The 20,207-nt window shown below is 37.1% G+C and overlaps 1 protein-coding gene across 1 annotated transcript in view; it reads left to right on the top strand.

Annotated features, from left to right (window-relative positions):
* Positions 1-19,347, top strand: part of LOC124368019 (xanthine dehydrogenase-like) — a 72,912-nt gene extending 53,565 nt beyond the window's left edge. Inside the window, 8 exon segments of the mRNA XM_046825291.1 lie at positions 190-373; positions 6,325-6,525; positions 6,527-6,674; positions 11,492-11,682; positions 14,528-14,686; positions 16,560-16,688; positions 17,864-17,994; positions 19,224-19,347. Coding sequence (XP_046681247.1) covers positions 190-373; positions 6,325-6,525; positions 6,527-6,674; positions 11,492-11,682; positions 14,528-14,686; positions 16,560-16,688; positions 17,864-17,994; positions 19,224-19,332 — 1,252 coding nt within the window. The 3' untranslated portion in view covers positions 19,333-19,347.
* The last annotated feature ends 860 nt before the right edge of the window (positions 19,348-20,207 follow it).

The raw sequence follows: 20,207 nt of genomic DNA, 5'->3' as shown, positions 1-20,207 counted from the left end.
TAGAGATATAACAAACACAAATTCTGATGATTCATACAAATAATTAATAAGCAAAATAAAATCTAGATATAAAAAATAGAATTGGTTTTAGAGACTCCATGAATTGAGTTTTCAAATTGTGTCTCAAGAATAATTAGTGAGAAACATAATATGTTTTTTTTAACTTCATTATTAAATGTGCTTTTGCAGCATCAACGTGTCAGTGCGGCGTATTGGCGGTGGCTACGGCGGAAAGCTGCTCAAGTCTGGGATCACAGCCGTGTCAAGTGCGGTGGCAGCACATCTTCTGCAGCGGCCTGTCCGTGTCATCATGACACTTGAGGAGAATATGGAGATCGTGGGCAAGCGTGCTGGTGTCCTCTTTAAGTACAAGGTGCGCACCCTCCCTCTGTGGTCTCGGTGAAACTAGATTTCTAGCGGAGGCCTGGCTAGTATAAATTTAATTAACATTGACTTAATTAATATACCTGTTCGTTTGATTCGAAAGCGGTCTGGGAATGCAGGAATGCTCTAGCAGAGCTGGCAACGAATAACAGAGTAACACTTGGTTGGGTACCGGGTCTAAGGTATTCATGGGAATGAAAAAGCGGACATCCTCGCCAAAAAGGGAGCAGAATCCACATTGGTGGGGCCTGAGTCAGGTTGTGGGATAGCCTTCTCCAACATTAAAGCTCTGGTCAAAGATTGGGAAAAGAGGACAAGACACAAGAATTGGAGTAGAGCCTCAGGTTTAAGACTATCCAAATTGTTTATCTCTCCTTAAGCTAAAGGGTGGACAGCTCTCCTAGACCAGAATAAGGAGGATATAAGACTGATATTAGGAATGTTGACAGGACATGGCCCTCTGAGGAAGCACCTTATGAAGGTAGGCCTTAGTCAGAGTAGCGAATGTAGACTCTGTGGAGAGGAGGAGGAGTCAGCGGAGCACATTTGGTTGGATTGTCCTGCCATCGTAGAGACTCGGAAAAGATACTTGGGAGCATATCTCCTCAGCCCCAAGGACATTAGAGAACAGGAGCCCTTAAATCTGATTGGTTTTTGCAAAAGCCTCGGTCTTTGAGGGCACAAAATTAAAGTAAGGGAGGCACAAAGGTCCTTTTTAGGACTAAGTGCGGGGACAAACTGTCCTCTTCCCTCAGGAAAGGAAAAAAAAAAATTAACATTGACTACTTGTCAATATAGAAATTGCAAGAGAAAATCTGCCTTCCCTCTCTATTTTGTTCCCCGCTTCTTGTCATGATGAAGGTTAAAGCAGATGAAGGTAACAGGATTTTTCCCAACATTTTCCATCGTTCAGTGATACAAAAAATCAGTAACACTACATTTCGAGATCTGCAATCTGATCTCTTCTTCAGGTAAATAACTAACCTAACACATAATTATATAGATTTTATGGTTTAATTTAACCCATTGGGCTAGACTCACAACCGTTACTCGTTCAGTGCACCGAACCTGAACTTACGATCTCAGTGTGAACACGGTGTTGAGATGTACTAATTCAGCAGGGTTCTTGTTTCTAACGATATATTGTGTACCAGTACACTTTCTGCAGACCATTTGATATTTTTTCATGTACAGGCCTATCAACTATGAGCAAAATATTTTGTATTTTTAATTAATTGCAATTCAATGACAGGGTTTGTTTTCTGATGCTATTTGCACTGTTTTTGGCCTAAAATCACTGCAGATGTAGCTTACAATAAAATTGCCAATTTCTCAAACTAGTTTTATGAATACTGTTTTATTATTTATTTGTGACTGTCATTACTATTTTGTTCTGTCATAAAACTAAGGGCCAGCTTGCAAAATGAAACAAACTGAATGTATTTCTTTGTGAAACGACAAGTTTTTGTTTCCTGAATAATTATCTTAAAGTTTTGTCATCAATTTTGTAATTTATATTATTTACTAATACACAGAATCTCAAATTATAAATTAAACCACAGGTCTAGTTTCTTTGAAACATAGTTGTAAAACAACTTGCTAAGAATGTAGCCTAATTATTTTCATTGTGAAAAAGCTAAATTTGTGTCCTGTATAAAGTAATAAAACAACTAAGCTTGGCAACTGCAAAATAGGTTTAAGATGTCATGCAGGACTAAGCTGGCAACCCGTGCACGATAATATGAAACCAAAAAATAAATAATTCATTTAAATTGTAATATATATTGAACCTAACAGAAATATGATAGACACGCTGATTCCCAAGTACGTTGTAATGAGTCCTTACATATTATTTAAATTAGAAAATTAATTGTTCCCCAAAAATTTTCTGGCACCTTCCTCTCCCCTATTTATTAATGTATTTCATATTAAATAACCTATCGCCACAACAAATATATGTCGATCTAACTAAATGCTACAAGTGGCCACAAGATCAAGTACTCCAATAGACTGAGCCCTAGTTGTTCACACTGTGGCGAAGAACTTACTTACTGCCGTGGCTCTTGGTACCCAAGGTGGTACTTTGCCTCGCCAACACACTGTCTCCAGATCTCTCTATCCATTGTCTCTTCTTCCCAGTTTTCTTATGTCTCTTCTGATCTGGTCTCGCCATCTCAACTTGGGCCTTCCTGGTGGTCTTCTGCCCTCCGGATTGTTTACAAGGACGTTCTTGACTAAGGAGTAGTCCTCCTTCCTTAGTAAATGGCCAGCCCATCTCATTCTCCTACTTCTCACCTCGGCCACTATGTCTGGGTCCATATATAGTTGCCTCAACTCTACATTATGTTTTATCCTCCACTCTCCATCTTCAAGGGTAGATTTTTCTCAATAATTTGTTCTCAAATACTATCAAACGTTTTTCTGTTTTTTTACTTAACACCCAGTTTTCTGAGCCATATAACAGAACTGGTCTTATAATGGTTTTATATATACGGAGTTTGGTTTTGTGTGATAGTAGTCGAGAGCTTAATAGCTTGTGGCATGCTGATAAACTTCTGTGTGCTGCATTTATCCTTTGTTGTATTTCCATGTCTTCTTCATTATTATTCGTCAGCATTACTCCCAAATAAGTGAAGTTGTTTACTTTTTCAAATTTGTGCCCTTCTATTTCTATATTATTTTCATTGTTTATTTGGGTTGTTCTCCCATACTCCATTATTTTGGTTTTCTCTTCATTTATGCTTAAACCAACTTTTTGTGTTTGTTTTAGGAGTTTTGCGACCAGCACTTTCAGCTCTTCTTTACTCTTCGTTATAATTGCAACATCATCCGCAAATGCAAGAACATTTATTTTGGTCCCTATTGTAATTCCAGCTTCTGTTTGTCTTACTTCTTGTAATGCTTCCTCTAAAGCTAAATTAAATAGCAATGGGGACAATCCATCCCCCTGTCTTACGCCTGTGCTTACATCAAACTTTTCCGAGATTTCCCCATTTATCTTAACCTTGCATCTAGATCCTGATATGCATGATTTTGACAAGTTTATTAATTTGTTGGGTATTCCATACTTTTCTATAATCTTCCAGAGTCTTCTTCTACTAATCGAGTCATATGCTTTGGAGAAATCAATAAAAAGGCATAGAAAGGATTTATTGAATTCATGGTATTTGGCAATTGCCTCCTTCAGTATGAATATTTGATCGGTAGTTGATCTACCTCTAGTAAAGCCTGCTTGGTGGTCACCTATTATATTGGATGTATACTCCTCTAATCTTTTTTGTAAAATCTTTGATAGCACTTTGTAGGTACAGTTTAGGAGAGAAATTCCTCTGTAGTTGGTGCACTCTTTTTTGTCACCTTTCTTATGGACAGGGATGACTATCGCTTCCTTCCATTCATTTGGAATCACTTCTTTTTCCCAAATATTCAGAATCAATTTGTGAATCTCCTTCGCTAGTCTTGCCCCTCCTGCTTTAATCAATTCTGATGATACTGAATCCTCTCCTGGAGCTTTATTGTTTTTTAATTCCTTGATTGCATTTTCTACTTCTTGTAGTGTTGGATCTGGGACCATTGGTTCCACATTTTGATATACTTCCTCGGTTTCCTCTTCCTCTTCCTCCAATGCTTCTACATTCAAGAGATCTTTAAAATACTCTTGCCATACTTGTATCCCTTCTTTGCTCTGTATCCCTTCCTGAAAAATCTCACCGATCGATAAAAGTCTCTGCTATTGTTTGCCGTCCTATCCTGTTCCGCTTTCTCTAGGATTTTGTTCACCCATTCCCTCTTTTTTCTCCTGAGTGTTTTTTACCGTTTCTCTTGAGCGTTTTTTATATGGAAGAACTAGACTGATTAAATATTCAGTGCCACAGGGATCTGTACTTGGGCCATTTTTATTTCTTTGTTATATAGTTAAATTACCACAATGCCTTGCAGAACTCAAAATTAGTAATGAATCTTGTCTGTTTGCTGATGTCACTGTCTCTGACAAAAATATTGACAGCATTTTTCCTGGAATAGAATCAGCAATAAACACAGTAAAAAACAAAACACGTTAAATCTATTGCTTACTGAAAATAAATACACTTTTGTCAAATTCTCTTGTCAGAATTCCAATATCTTGAGTAAAAATCAGCAAATTCCAGTCAATTTTCATGATAATATAACATTTTTAGGATTAGTAGTAGATAACAAGCTCAATTGGTCCTTTCACATTGATAAACTATGTTCTAAATCAAGTTCTGGTATTTTTGCAACTAAAGGTTATCCCTATCTTGTAATTTAATAACGATTAAATCTATTTGTTTTGTTTTGATCCACACACACATCTCATATGGAGTGGAAGTGTATGGGTCAACATCTCTATGTAATATGAACAGAATTTTATCCCTTCAAAAAAAAGCCATAAGAATTATGTTAGATCTTAATCACGATGCAAATTGTAAAAATCACTTCACTAAAATGGGAAAAATGACGGTTTACAGTCTCTATATACATAAAATCGTTTTGTATGTGAAAAATATTATTGGCACATTACCTAAAACTTTTGACAAACATAGCTATAACACAAGACATAACACACTACAAACAGTTCACAAATAATTAAACATAATAAAGAAATGTTTTAAAGAAGCCAACTTATATAGAAATACAGTTTTTAATGTCCCACCCAACATCGATAAAAAATGAAATAAATTTTACGAAGTTCAAAAAATCTTTAAAAGCAGTTCTTTTTGAGGATGCGTTGTACAATTTTAATGAATACTGGTCAAAAACAAACTCATAATTTTGTACTTTCTTTTTCTTTTTGTAAAAATGTACAAAATAACAGCGTATTAGAAGAATGAAATGGAAAGAATCCTCGCCGATTACATTTCTGACTTGTGGTAGTGCGCAAGGGCTTCAGATTAATATTTCCTGTTTTCCATCCATTTTTTTACCTGTATAATGAGATTTTTTTTGTACACTCTGAATGGATAGAGCTAGTCTCCCCATTCTCTCTTAACCCTTTGACCGCTGTGAGCCACTATAGTGGCTCGCTGTATGCGGTACCTTGAGCGCCCCAGGCCACTATAGTGGCTCTGTGAACTTTACGTCTTTGTCCTTATAGTTTAAACATAATATATATAAAATATATTTAAATATATTTATATCAACTTTGAATTGTATTGCTCTGCTTCATTTCAACTATAAAATATTGATATTTACTTGTTTCTATAGTAACAAGTGTATCTTCATCCTACAGCGGAATTTTTGAAATGTTTTGAATTTTACTTAAATTACATTATTTTATGCAATTTCTGTGGAATATATTTGTAACTTTTAGTACCTATATGCTCAAAAAAATACGTACTTTTAGGTTAAAAAAACGTTATTTGAGCCCAAGTTACTTATTCAGTGTGTTTTTTGAACCCCAAACTTAAGTTTTTTAATTTTGTATTTTTTTTAATTTCGACAGGCATACATACTACTAAACAAATGTAAAAAAAAATAATAAAACTGTAATTTATTACATCAACTGAAAGTACATCTCTTCCCCTCAAAAACAAAACCAAAACTAAAAGGCTAGCTCAAAATTTACGAAAGTTGTGTAATTTAATATGTGACCATGCAAAAACGGGTGATTTTGCCGTGGCGGTATTGGATTCGTGCGGTGCCCATACGCCTGGCGGTCTAGCGAACAACGGCACACGGGAGCGGCGGCGCTCAAAGGGTTAAAAGGAAAGTTGAAGGAGCTGAACATCAATGTTCAACGATTGGTTACAAGCATTTTTCACAACTAATGAATTTTTCACAACTACCCTTACGAATATATTTGAAATTCCAAGCAAGTCATCAAAATCTGTCTAAGATACTTAATAAAATGCTTAATTTTGTATCTGTTGGAATAAAGAATTAATAAGTGTTAATGGTAAACATGAAAGATGTGGTTTTTAGGCTGGGGTGGATGAAAACGGGGTGATTCAGAATCTGCACGTGGACTACTACCAAGACGATGGAGTGTCGCAGAATGACAGCGTTGCTCCTTATACCCAGTACTTCATGACAAGCGGCATCTACGACCCTGCCACTTGGAGTATCAACTGCTACGGTGTCAAGACAGACATTCCCAGTCACACTTGGTGTAGAGCCCCAGGTGAGCATCCCCAGTAGTAATGTAGACCAAACTATTGCTCCTTATACCCAGTACTTCATGACAAGCGGCATCTACGACCCTGCCACTTGGAGTATCAACTGCTACAGTGTCAAGACAGACATTCCCAGTCACACCTGGTGTAGAGCCCCTGGTGAGCACCCCCAGTAGTAATGTAGGCCAAACTATTGCTCCTTGTAGTCAGCAACCTTGTACTTCAGAAACGCTGCAGAGAGGCGTGGAGGTCCACCTCAGCAGTCGAGAGAAGAGAGACAGCCATAGTAGAGACAGACTGCGTCAGTGGCGTCAGGGAGCCGTCCCCATCAGCACGAAACCAAAACAGGTGCCCAGGGCGTGAGGTAAATTGAGACCAAGAGAGTAGGTCTCGTGAGTAAGAATATGTGAAAATAGCGCTCCACCAATAAGCACGTCAATGCCACCAGGGAGGTGGAAGGTTGGATCAGCCAGTATAATGTTTTTAACCTTATTCATGACCTCCTGAGATATTTGCACTCGTGGGAGGTCTACAGTGATTTGTGGCAATATGTGGAACGAGTGCGGGGCGGCAACTGGGTGGCCAGCAAGAGTTTCCACGCCCAGAGTTCAAAATCCGCGTGTGTGAGCAGAGGTTTGAGAAAGGCCGGTGACATTAATAGTGGCCGGACGGCGCTGTGTACCCAACAGTTGGGAGGCTTTCTCGCTAATAAAATTTAGCATGCTTCCTGAATCAATTAAGGCATGAAAGACATAAGCTAATCCGTTAGAGGCGGTGAGCTTGACAAGAGAAGTACCCAGAAGAACCGTGGTACTAGGGGCGAGGTCTCGATGCAGTGTGCCATGAGCGTGTAGTGTGGTGTGTTCGGCCGGGCTAGGAGGTGAGCGCTGTGGTCGCAGGCGTGGGGCGGACAGCAGGTGTAGGTGTTGCACTGCTCTGGGCAGGCCGGCCGCTGTCACGGCCGTTCTCCACAACGGGACGAATGTACTAACACTGGACCGCGTTGGCCGATCAGTGAAGTGTAGCAAGGTATGATGACGACCACGACATGTTCGACACGTGAATTTAGACTGACATTCACTTAATCTGTGCGTCCCCAAACAAGAAGAACAGCGGTTTTTGCTGTTTAAATAATCCCGTGCCGTTCTTGAGGTGTCTTTTGGCCGAAGCTGGGACAGCCATAAATTTTATGACCGCTCTGATGGCAATAAAAACATGATGGGCCTTGTTTATAAGCCGAGGAGGGTGGAGAGGAAGCCGCTAACAAGCTCACGTTTTTAAGAGATGATTTGGGCTTATCAAATCTGGGTTTTGACCCAAAATAAGAACTTGAAGCGTTCTTGGGGTCCACAATATTGTCATGTAGACTACTGTTCTCAATGTGGCTGCATTCCTGGTTGAGAAACTCAATTATTTGTTCAACCGAGGGCAAAGTATGAAGCTCTTCCTTTTTTCGAAACTGTTCTAGGCGGGTCACCATCCGATTATCAATCTTGCGTAATAACAAGGGTCACCATCCGATTATCAATCTTGCGTAATATCAAGGCTGAGAGAAGTGGGTTGTTACTAGTGATGTCATTGTTTAATGCTTTAAGTGATTGCGTATGTTCGTGAAAAAGATTAAGGAAAGTACGGATATTCTTCACAGATGTGCTGGAGATGACAGGAAGGTCTAGTATTTGATTTAAATGTAGTGTGAGTAGACGCCTAGTATTATGATAGCGATCCTTCAGCAGCTGATAAGCGATTGCATAATTTTGCTCAGTTATATTTGGCGACTTTATCAGAGAGAGTGGTTCGCCTGAAAGCACGCTCAAGAGATATTGAAATTTCATTACATCGCTTAAGTGCGCATTGTTGTGTACGGCATGTTCATAAACGCTGATGAACGTACAGAAGTCCAAGGCAGCTCCATCAAAAGTTTTTAATTCCAATTTCGGTAGCCGGACGTTGACTTGAGGGGAGGCAGGCGGAATAGTTTCGCTTTTATTAGCTTTAGCTTGTCTCTTGGTCTCAATCATAAGCACGTTAGCAGAAACGTAATCAACTAACTCGTCCACGCTCGCTAATGCGGAATAGTTAGGTGTATAGTCGGTATCTACTTTTAATTCCAACTCGTGGCACAAGTCTAATATTGCTGAAAATTCCTGTCTAAGTCTCTGAGTAGATTTAGCTCTGACAAGCAACTGCTGAAGTATATTTGGATCGGAAGTCTTCTTAGTTAAATCATAGATACTTTGTATCTGAGAAAAGAGGTGTTCTCGCTTTGCATTGGCCACTTTAAGAGACATCGCCATGTTGAAAGTGTTTGTAGAAAATTAATCAATTTGAGTAAAACTTCAAAGGTGAAAAGTAAACAAAATATTGTCCTCTTGAATTGAGACAGTGATAAAAATAGAAACTAAATTATTTTCCTCTGAAGTATTTTCCCCAAGAAATAAGAAGTATCTAAACAATATAATACAATGAAAAATATTTAAAAAATATTGTTTAGTTTTTTGAGGTAAAAACCCAATAATAATGCAATAAGTAGAGTAGGCTCGTATAGGCCTATAGTATAGTTTTGTTTTGAGAAAATAAAATAAACTGTTATTATGGCAAAACGTAAACAAAACAAGTTGTTATTAAATAATAAACAACAATTAAGGTTACTGTTGAGCTAAATTCAGCTATGATGTAGCAAAGGCTCTGGAAACAGTATGCGCACGTACTACATGTAAACTGTCAGTGGTAGTGTTGTGACAGTAACCATAAACCATGCATACATATGCGTGAGCAATGTTCAAATAGAAATTATAATAAACAATTTGTGAGCAGTAAGTAGCTTTTTTTTCTTTTTAAGCTGAGACTAGAATATAGTGTTGACAAAATAAACATTTAATTTTGCAATAAGGGTGCTCGTAAGTATAGAGTCCTGCTCAAGGTAAAGTGTCAATAACCAAGATTGTTTATATTTAAGTTCGCGTAACCTGCTTAGAATAATGCGTATTACAAGTAGGGCTGATAACCAACAATATTGAGAAGCGGTAACCATTAAACAGTAATCAGTTCACCTGTGCTGTGACAGTCTGAAAGCTTGTTTGTCAACAAAACAATGCAGTCGACAGAGCGGAGCACCACAGCTGATATGATCACGACGTCACAGCTGATATGATTACGACGTCACAGCTGATATGATCACGACGTCACAGCTGATATGATCACGACCTCACAGCTGATATGATCACGACCTCACAGCTGATATGATCACGACCTCACAGCTGATATGATCACGACGTCACAGCTGATATGAGTAGAGAGGGGACCGGAACCCAGGTTTACCAACTGCCGAGCACATTGCTCTGCAGCTGCATGGACTTTGCAATCGTGAAAGAACCTGAAACCACGCTTTGAAATATGCACTGTATAGAGCTTATGAGTTGAGATTGCACTGATATTCACCAATGGACTAAAGTTCTTATTATCCGGCTCGCTAAGGACCATGAAAAGAATGGATTTTGGTTATGAGAACCGTGAAATAAGATTTTAGAGGCTCGATTAAGAAGGACCACTTCACACTAGGCAGTGAAGACGCCGAACACACTGATATTTTAACAAGAGTTCACCAGGTTACACATAATGAGTTTATGAACAGTGCATATTCAAATAAATTGCAGAAAATAAACAGTTACCTTTGTTTTCATGAGGGGTAACCGTAGTCTGCTGTTGTTGAGGGCCAGGTTGTGATCAGGAAGTGTGGAAATAGGCTGCTGCTGTCTTGTAGGCAGGCGTGAAGATGGAAGATGTCCTTCACGGATTCACTCACGCACAATACGACCGCAAACGAATAGTTCATAACACTGTGGCCAGTCCTGTAGAGCACGGTAGACGCGGGTGTCCGGGAACAGAGACGTTCTGGTAGAGATTGCCAATCCAGAGCACTGACTTTAATGTTAATGTAAACGTGCAACAAATAGAGATAAACTAATATTTAAGTGAGAGAGTAACACATGGGGCATAAAGTCACGTGTTGAGTAAGTATGGTCAGCAGTGGCTAGAGTGCTATATAAGTGCCCCAGGCGGGACTGAGCGTACACTGAGCAAGCGTGCAGTCGCTTGCAAGGTGGGCAATTGATAAGTCAACCGTTGTGATTGGTTGGTGAGTGTACAGTAAAACAGCTGATTCGTGAAACAATGGTTCATTGGTCTGTCACTGTACGTGAATATTTTAATCCAGTAAGGAATGGTATTGTAGGCACTAGGCCGCAGAAAGAGATATAGAATTAATGCAGTATATACAGTTTAGTAAAATAAAGGCAAATATAGAGTATAAATTGCCCAAAAAATATATACATAATTATTGTTCAATAAAAGTAGCCTTTTTCATTTTAGGCAATAAAAAACAAGTTATTTAACGCAATAATACTTAACACTTGTCTTCACTTAATGTTGCTCTGCTCAGGTTCCACTGAGGGGTTCTCCATCATTGAGACCATCATGGAACACAATGTAAATTCCCAACTTGTCTTTACTTAATGTTGCTCTTGCTAGGTTCAACTGAGGAGATCTCCATCATTGAGACCATCATGGAAACACATTGCAAATTCCCAACTTGTCTTCACTTAATGTTGTTCTTGCTAGGTTCAACTGAGGAGATCTCCATCATTGAGACCATCATGGAACACATTGCAAATTCCCAACTTGTCTTCACTTAATGTTGTTCTTGCTAGGTTCAACTGAGGAGATCTCCATCATTGAGACCATCATGGAACACATTGCAAATTCCCAACTTGTCTTCACTTAATGTTGCTCTTGCTAGGTTCAACTGAGGAGATCTCCATCATTGAGACCATCATGGAACACATTGCAAATTCCCAACTTGTCTTCACTTAATGTTGTTCTTGCTAGGTTCAACTGAGGGGGTCTCCATCATTGAGACCATTATGGAACACATTGCAAATTCCCAACTTGTCTTCACTTAATGTTGTTCTTGCTAGGTTCAACTGAGGGGATCTCCATCATTGAGACCATCATGGAACACATTGCTCGTGTCGTGAAGAAAGATCCAATTGAAGTCAAGATGGCCAACAGGCGACAAGAGGACTCTCCGATACCTTCCATGATTGAAGACTTCAAGAAAACCAGTGATTTTGACAAGAGAGTCAAGGCTATTGAAAAGTTCAACAAAGTAAGTAATAATCTTGAGCTTGAGTTTTTCAAATATTTAGCATTTAGTGAAACCAACATTCAACAGAGCACATTCACCAATGTTTTTAAAAGAATGAATGATGAATTTGCAGAACATATGTAGCTTATTATATTAATATTCCACAATTATAATGATTGTTTAAAAATTGGTTAGTACAAATTTTTGGAAATTATCCCATGGACCAAGACGAGCCAAAAACTGAATGCAAACAATGGTATGTCTCTTTTTTTAGAATAGAATAGAATAGAATAATGCTTTATTTCTGAACATCAAGTACAGAGAATGGTGTCAAGTATGTTGAGGTTAGACAATTCAATATTGGATGAATATACAATGTTATCATGTTCTTAAGTTAAGTCCACTGTCTTTGGTCTTGTCAAGAAACTCTTCGATTGAGTAGACTGGATTATCTGTCAACCAGGAGCTCAATCTGTGTTTCAGCGCTTCGCCTGTCAGTAGCTTAAAGTCAGCAGGGAGATGGTTGTAGAGTTTAGCCCCGATGAATGATGGTTTTCTTTCATAAAGAGCTGTCCTATGTCTCGCAACGGGGATTCTTGATGAATGTCTAGTGTCATGAAAATGTAATCTTGTTTCTTTTGGAGTCCTAATTTATCAACATGGAGTATGACTGCCTGTATGTAAATTGAGATTACTGTTTTAATTTTGAGGTTTTTAAATTCTTCTCGGCAACTGTCTCTCGTGCTTTTAGGTCTGCTATGGATCTTACAGCTGACTTCTGGATGGTGAGTATACGATTTAACGATTTATTTAAATTTTGTTTCTATTTATTTAAAAAATCATTTTTTAAACTAATCAGACAATTCTAACCAAACATTAGCAAAACTTTATGTTGACAGTATCTATCAATATAAAACATTGGTTGCATTTTCAAATACAATTTCAAAAATGGCGGCCATTTAAAGAGTATTTTTTTTGAATCTTTTAAAAGTACTAATTTTACAAGAAATTTACAAAACTAACATTTGGTAAAAAATTTATGAAAGAAATAACAGGTAACAAATTATATAGGGTTTTAATATATTTAAACTCTTTCATTGTTGAACTGTAATCTTATTGTGTAGATGCTCGAGATTGAAAACATGCATATCCTGAATAAACTTGCAATGAATCAGTTATTTTGTACCGTTTTATTGGCACATGAGGGGTTAGCTTTGAAATTTAAACTTATGTGAAGGTTCAAAAAATAAAAGAAAATCTTCTGAAATCAATAAAGTTCAAACTAAAATAAAACTTCTTCTTAAAAATAATTACTGGATTTAAAATTAAAATAAAAACTTCTTGATGACTTTTAAATTCAAACTTGTAATATATTCGTCACTCCAAAAACGTACAAAGTTCTTACAGCTTGTTTTTTATTCAATTTTCAAAATTCAAAACTTTCACACTCTAATCTGATCTGGCAATTCTTCACTTTAATTTATCTTCAAAGTTCAATTATATTTGTTACTAATTTTCTTTACTTTACTTTAAATATTACTTCTTTTCAGTGTTAGAAATTTTTATTATAAAAATTCTTCAGTGTTAGAGAATTAAAAATTATTGCTGAACGCATAACAATCACAAAACTCTTTTAGTATTTTTACATAAAATTTTATATACATGTACTCACTGCACCAACAAGTTTTATATTGCACAGATCAAAAGGACAAGTTCCTAAATTCCCATTAAATTTAATTTTTACAATATTTCTTTCCCCAAAATTATTCAAAATAACTAAGAATGAATATTGACTGGACTCCATTTAAAAGGTTCACCTTACCCGCAGGTTCGATTACGATTAGCAAAAAGATTAACTCTAAGCACTATCAAAGTCTACTCGCTACTATAACTTCCGATCAACTGAGACGGGAGGTACGGCACGTCTACCTCACCCTACCTCTCAATTTTGTTATCAAACACTGCCATTTGCGATGCGCGCCTCGCTGATAGCAGCCTCTTTGTACTGTCCAGTCCTTATCATTCTTCTGGGCCTACTCCTTCCACCGGTAATCCAGTTAACCCAGAATTATTATTTAATACAAACGGTACAATTTGATATTAGATTTCAATACTTTTTGTCATTTGATTTCTTAATAAACTTTATACAACAATTTATGTTTGTAAAATTAGCAATTTTGAGATATTTTAGTTTAAATACTTTAAGTGGCTATCATTTTTAATTTAACTTGCAAATTCAACCAAACATTTTTTATTGGTAGATCCTGTCAACATAAAAGAGTTTACTAAAGTTAGGTTGAAGTTGATCAATTTGTTTAAATAATACAGTGTTTAAAGAAAGAAACACATACAGATGGTTGACGAAAAGAGATAGACCATTGCTTACATTTTGTTTTCAGCATTTCTCAGTAGATGGGGTGGCAGAACAGTTTTAAGACGTCGGACTTTGCATCTGAGCTAGAGATAGCTCACGTTCAAATCCTGTATGTTTCATAGCACTTTTTATCAGTACCATCGAGCTTGTACTGTATCGAATCTCCTTCTTATTCTGTTTGATAAGATCCTCGCACAGGCCAGTGGCCCATGAGGACGGACAGAATAAGACTTAAAGGGGGATCAGTCCCTTCTTTTAAGAAAATCAGTAATAAAAAAAACATAGTCTTAAAGTTTTCCAGTGAGAGTTTTTTAAAAACATCGTGTATAAACTGCAATTTTTATTTACTCACAAAGATAAAAATATATTAATGTTCTCGGAGAGGCTAAATTGAATGTAACATGAGAAATCTCTGTGATGTCTTTTCGTTAGCTAGAAAATAAGAGAGCCCTGTGACACTTGCAGTGACTGAGACTGCCGACTGTGTTGTAGACAAACCGGTGGAGGAAACGGGGAATCTCTCTGGTGCCCATGGCGTACCCCTTCTCCTACTTCGGCAACTACCACTCCATGGTGTCCGTGTTCGGTGACGATGGCTCGGTGGCAGTGAGTCACGGTTGTGTCGAGATGGGCCAAGGCCTCAATACAAAGGTGAGTCTTGGGGTGTCGAGTTGGGCCAAGACCTCAATACTAAAGTGAGTCGGGTGTGTCAAGTTGGACCAAGGCCTCAATACAAAGGTGAGTCTTGGGGTGTCTTCAAATGGGCCAAATCCTCGATAGTAATAAGGCTAGTCTTGGGTAGCTTAAAACAACTCTTTATAACCTCAATAACAGTGTTCAAAAAATATCACTGTTTTGATACAAAATATAATAGTGTATTTACGGAAGAAAAGAATCAATCTTCCTGTAACATCCTAGGAATAAAAGAGTTTGCTTACTGGCATAATGGCGAAACCTGTTATAATCAATATAATAAAACGTTTAAAATAGACTAGGAGCACTTGTTAAGCATATAATCTGGTTTTTTCTTGAAAGTAATAGTGTAGGTTCTTTTAAGAAATCAATCTTCAGTCATGTCGGTTTTGGTGGAGGAGGCTGAAATAGGAATGTAATCAAAAGTTTTTGAAAATATCAAACAATAACTTTTTTTTCAGATTATGTCTTTTAGCTTGACACACTTAAAACTGACCGTCAGACACATAGAATACAGTTACATTATCACTACACAATTATTATTAAAGAGATTAGTTTAAAATTTGTCACTTTCAGCCAAACAGTCAGTCTGTTTAAGGTTGGCTGATGTTAATTTAGCATTTATTTACATCTCTGATGGTTTGTTTAGTTGTAGCGAGCTAAAACATTTTATCTGAGACAACAATTATCGTGTAACATTTTAACATTTTTTTAACACTTCCATTATGACCTCCACCCAAACTAGCGCAGGAGTCATTTCATTTCTCTCTTAGACATTGACAATGTACGTTTGTGCAATGTATGTTAAAGTTCTATATAATGCATTTTGGATGCAATATATAACGTTTTTGGTTCATTATAGATTAATGTTTTAACATAATTTTCTCTCTGTTTATTCGAAAATTCCATTCCTAGATTTTGGACAATGAACAAACTGGCTCACCCACATTCATAATAGAAAAAGATTTTGTGATGTGCTTTAAACTGTGTGCATTTAATCATTGGTATCAAGTGTCTGCCAATGATATTCAACCGCTGTGTTCGGTTTCTGAGCCTTCTTCCCTCGGCTTCAACGTGGAATGAAACAAGATGAAGGAGACTGCTGATTGGTTGTCCTGAATCCTGTGTATTACCAAAACATTTTAAGCACCAGAGGATATTGGTTACTTATATTGTTTAGTACAGTGGACAAACATTTGTAAGGAGGAAGAGAATTTTCATCGAATAACGTTAATTACAAGGCGATCCTTGTAAATTTGTCCGTTATTCCAAATGAAAATCTTAGCTACCCTAATCCTCCAAATAATGGTGTAATATACTGGAGCGTCTTTATGTGTACGCTTCTTTGTTTTTAAATAACTTAACTCAGAAGTGCAACAGAATTAGTCGTGTTTGGTACCAAAATGTAGTTAAAATTCTAAACTGTATTTTTATATGCTTTACATATTTGCTGGCTTATTTTTACCAAATGCTGCATGTTATTATCTATGATTTTGTAACTACTATGATCGTGTAGTATTTTTTCTGTACATATAGCCAATGAAAGTTATGTGTTTTTACATTCAGAACGGAAAAAAGTGACTATCACACAATGGTTTTTTTATTGAGTTTTATAATTTTTGTGCATTGTAATACAATTTATTGCTTCAATGTTAGTTTCTGGGAACAGGTTATCAACTCGCAAAAGTTGATTTGATCGGAATACCATATCCATCAGTATCATCTTCCATCGATTTTCCACAATTTCTTAGTTTACCACAGAAAGTTAATAGTTTTAAACATCGTTGGTCAGGATGATGTAGTATACAGGAGCGATGCTCTGCTGTTACAGGTAGCCCAAGTATGTGCTCACGTGCTGGGTGTCGACGTGCAGAGTGTCAGTATCAAGCCCTACTACTCCCTCATATCCCCCAACGTCTGTCCTACTGGGGGCAGTGGTGGAAGTGAATCCGCTGTTTATGTGAGTTCAAACTTCATATACGTAAAACTTTACATATTACGTAATGGAGAGTACTTCTTCCCTACTAATACGATGCAAAGATGATAGTTCGTAATAAATATATTTTTTGTTGCATACTTAAAAGTAGTGAATATCTTTTTTACACTGCCAACAATATGAAAAAGGGAATAATAATAGAAAAGGGTTGATAGGAAGTGTGCCACCGCATAAAATGACCCAAACTCCCGACACATGGAGTTGCCAACTAGGTGATCCCTACAAAGTTCCTGGAGTGAGATCAACATTCAAGGTGTAAATACGCCTGGATATATTCTAAACGGATTGAGATATTGATGTAAAATCTTCACCATACCTATTAAAATACTTTTTTGGACTACTTAGAGGGTAAAATATTCCCCTAAAAGGGGGTAAAGGGTGGTCGTTTATAATTTTTAAATTGCAACCCCTTGTGACATGTCATTTGAAAGGTAAATGCAAAAGAAACACAGTGACAATAAAACATCTCTACAATCACCCTAGTAAAGTTAAGGGCAAATAATACCCTTTTTCTTGTTCTTTATTGCTCACTTTTTTTAACTCTTCAGGCGAACATGACTCCATATTTCAGGAGTCAAGTCTGTAACAGTACCAAATTCCAGTCACATTGAATCAGCCCTTCCTACCATTGCTAAACCATTACATTGTCGGAAGCTGGCTGACGTACGACTGAAACAGCAAAATTATGATTTACAGACGACATCCAACGTACAAGTTCTAAAGGTTAAAGTTGAATATGAAGGTCGACACTGTGTGGACAATAATGTTGGAGAAGTATTGAATAACTGCGTGTGTCAATAATGCCTGAGGTTTACACAGTAGATCTGCTCTCCCTTGGAGCAACTCCACTTTTGTTGCTACTCAACATTTTTACACTTAAAACTAATTTATTTATTCACTCAATGGACCTGCAACCTGTCATACCCTATAGAACTGTGATTATTTGTTGGTGGTTCTTCTAGGTTAGCCAAATTGTATCTCAGAAACAAAGTAATCTCTGTGTTATCAATTGGCTACTTGTTGATAGCCATATAACTTACACATGTTAAATTTAACTCACTAACTGCAACCTGATTAAAAGTTAATAGGAATTGAAAAAATTATGTGGTTTAAGATTTGTTACAAATTTCATTGTTCAGGCTACGAAAATTGCATGTGAAGAAATCATGAGAAGACTGGCCCCTCTGAAGAAGGAAAATCCAAAAGCCTCATGGAAAGAACTTATTACCTTAGCTAAAGCTCAGAAGATCAACTTGAATTCTTCTTACATGTAAGTATCTTATCAGTAATCATTTAATAATTTTGCAAAATGGTAACAACCTTAGTTTTAACCTCTATCTGCTGTTTTTTATTTTTAATCTAAATATAACTTATCACTCAAAGTTAGAGGTTACCAAAGTGTAAAACATGGCTGTCTTGTAAAAAGCGAGAAATACGAGGGCTATCCAGAGAGTAGATTACGTTTTGACCTGAACAAAAAACAAAATATAGGAAAAAATTGTATTATATACATTTGTAAGTTACATTAAAAATACTATTTTTCAACATAGTCACCCTAAAAATGTAGGCACTTATCATAGCGGTAAACTAGTTTTGAGAAACCAGCGTTATAAAATTCTGCCACCTGAGACTTCAACCAGGTAGTCACACCCTCCCGCAGTTCTACGTCCTCATCAAAGCGTTTCGTCGCAAACCAGGTCTTCATTGCTAGAAACAGGTGATAGTCACTGGGTGCAAGATCCGGATTGTAAAGCGGATGTGGAATCACCTTTAGCATATTTATTGATAAAAATAAATAAAGAACTATTTACAAAACTGTTTATTTTTCAAATAAACTTTAATTTAATTTTAATATGTAACTAAACTGAAAAGTTCAATTACATTTTACTATAAAACAAGATAAATATTTCAAACTAATCACAACACTACCACTCAATGAAGAATAACAATGAGATACGTAGTAGACACGCGCATTCGTGACAACTGAGAAAGCAGTAATACACACCACGGATATGTTTGGTTATGGCTCTGTAGGAGACGCAGAACTGACGAGCAGGTGGTCGGAATTAGACAAAGGTTACACCAAGGAGTTACTTGATTGTCGATAAGGATGTTGGATATGTTTATATTCTCTCCTTTCTTCTCACTAAAATTTTCCTTGACCATCGTGGAAGGATTTACTATTGGGTCATTACGTCTGGAATATCTGAAGGTTGCTTATAAGCTGTTTCATGCTCTTGTAAGAAGACCATTACTGTGTTGCCATTAGTGGGTAGTATTGTGTTATCAGCATACATAAAACTGGTAGTATTGGCTTTGGATATCTGAAGAAGAGAACTGATATTTGTTCTCGAAATGTCGTCTATAAGTTTTTGTAACGTACAACGATAGTAAGTGTCTGTAATCCTGTCATCTATTAATCGTGTATTTAAGTGGTGTGTTTTAGTCATGATTAAAATAAAATGGTAGTAATCTTCATGTCAACGATTTTTTATTCAGGTTTACACCCAGTTATGACGGAAAGAGCTATACAATCTACGGGGTTACCGCTGTTGAGGTGGAGGTGGATATTTTGACTGGTCAGCATTTGGTAAGCTTAAGTACATAATATTATTAGTGTTGCCTCGCAGTAAAATATTAAACCTCGTCTTACCATTAGTTATTTGTTGGTGGCTCTTCTAGGTTAGCCAAATTGTATCTCAGAAACAAAGTAATCTCTGTGTTATCAATTGGCTACTTGAAGTACCGTGTATCAAATGAAAGACTTCTACTAATGTGTGAGCTGTCACCTATTTTTAGTTAGTAATTTACATTTAAAGTTATGGATGTATGCGAACTGATATTTAATACTCGTGCCCCCATGCCTATCAGTTGTTGCAATAGTACCTGAAGGTTTTGAGGACTGTAGCAAAAAAAATTGCAGTTGTGTAAGGGAAAATAAAGGAAGAGTGTGATGAACGAGGGAAATTAACTTTTTTTTTTTGTATTTTGATAGTTATCCAAGGTGTAACAAATATTTACCCATTGTATTGGGGGGGGGGTGGGGGGGGGGGGGGGTGGGGGGGGGGGGGGGTGGGGGGGGGGGGGGGTGGGGGGGGGGGGGGGTGGGGGGGGGGGGGGGTGGGGGGGGGAAACATTCACTTTCCACTCAAGTTTATTTTCCTTTTTTACTCAGTTTGCTTTCAAATTTATATATTCTGCTACTTTTTACGTTGCCATCACGGGTAACCCATAAGAAAATGTAAAAGTATTCAGTAACACTCAGCCAAAACCCATGGAGTGACAAGCACCATCTTCGAACTCTGTGTTCCTCATATATAAATGAAGCTTCATGCAAAATTTCAAGTCTATAGTTCACTTAGTTTTTGAGATATCATGTGGACAGACAGACAGATAGATACACAGAGACAAATAAAAATTTTCCAGCCTCTCATAGTCTTCACTAAAGCTCATCCCTATAAATTAAAGACTAATTGTAGCAAT

Source organism: Homalodisca vitripennis, chromosome 8 (genome assembly GCF_021130785.1).
Source record: "Homalodisca vitripennis isolate AUS2020 chromosome 8, UT_GWSS_2.1, whole genome shotgun sequence".
Classification (NCBI taxonomy): Eukaryota; Metazoa; Arthropoda; class Insecta; order Hemiptera; family Cicadellidae; genus Homalodisca; species Homalodisca vitripennis.
Note: the sequence above shows the minus strand (reverse complement) of the source record. Positions and strands in the feature narration are given on the sequence as shown.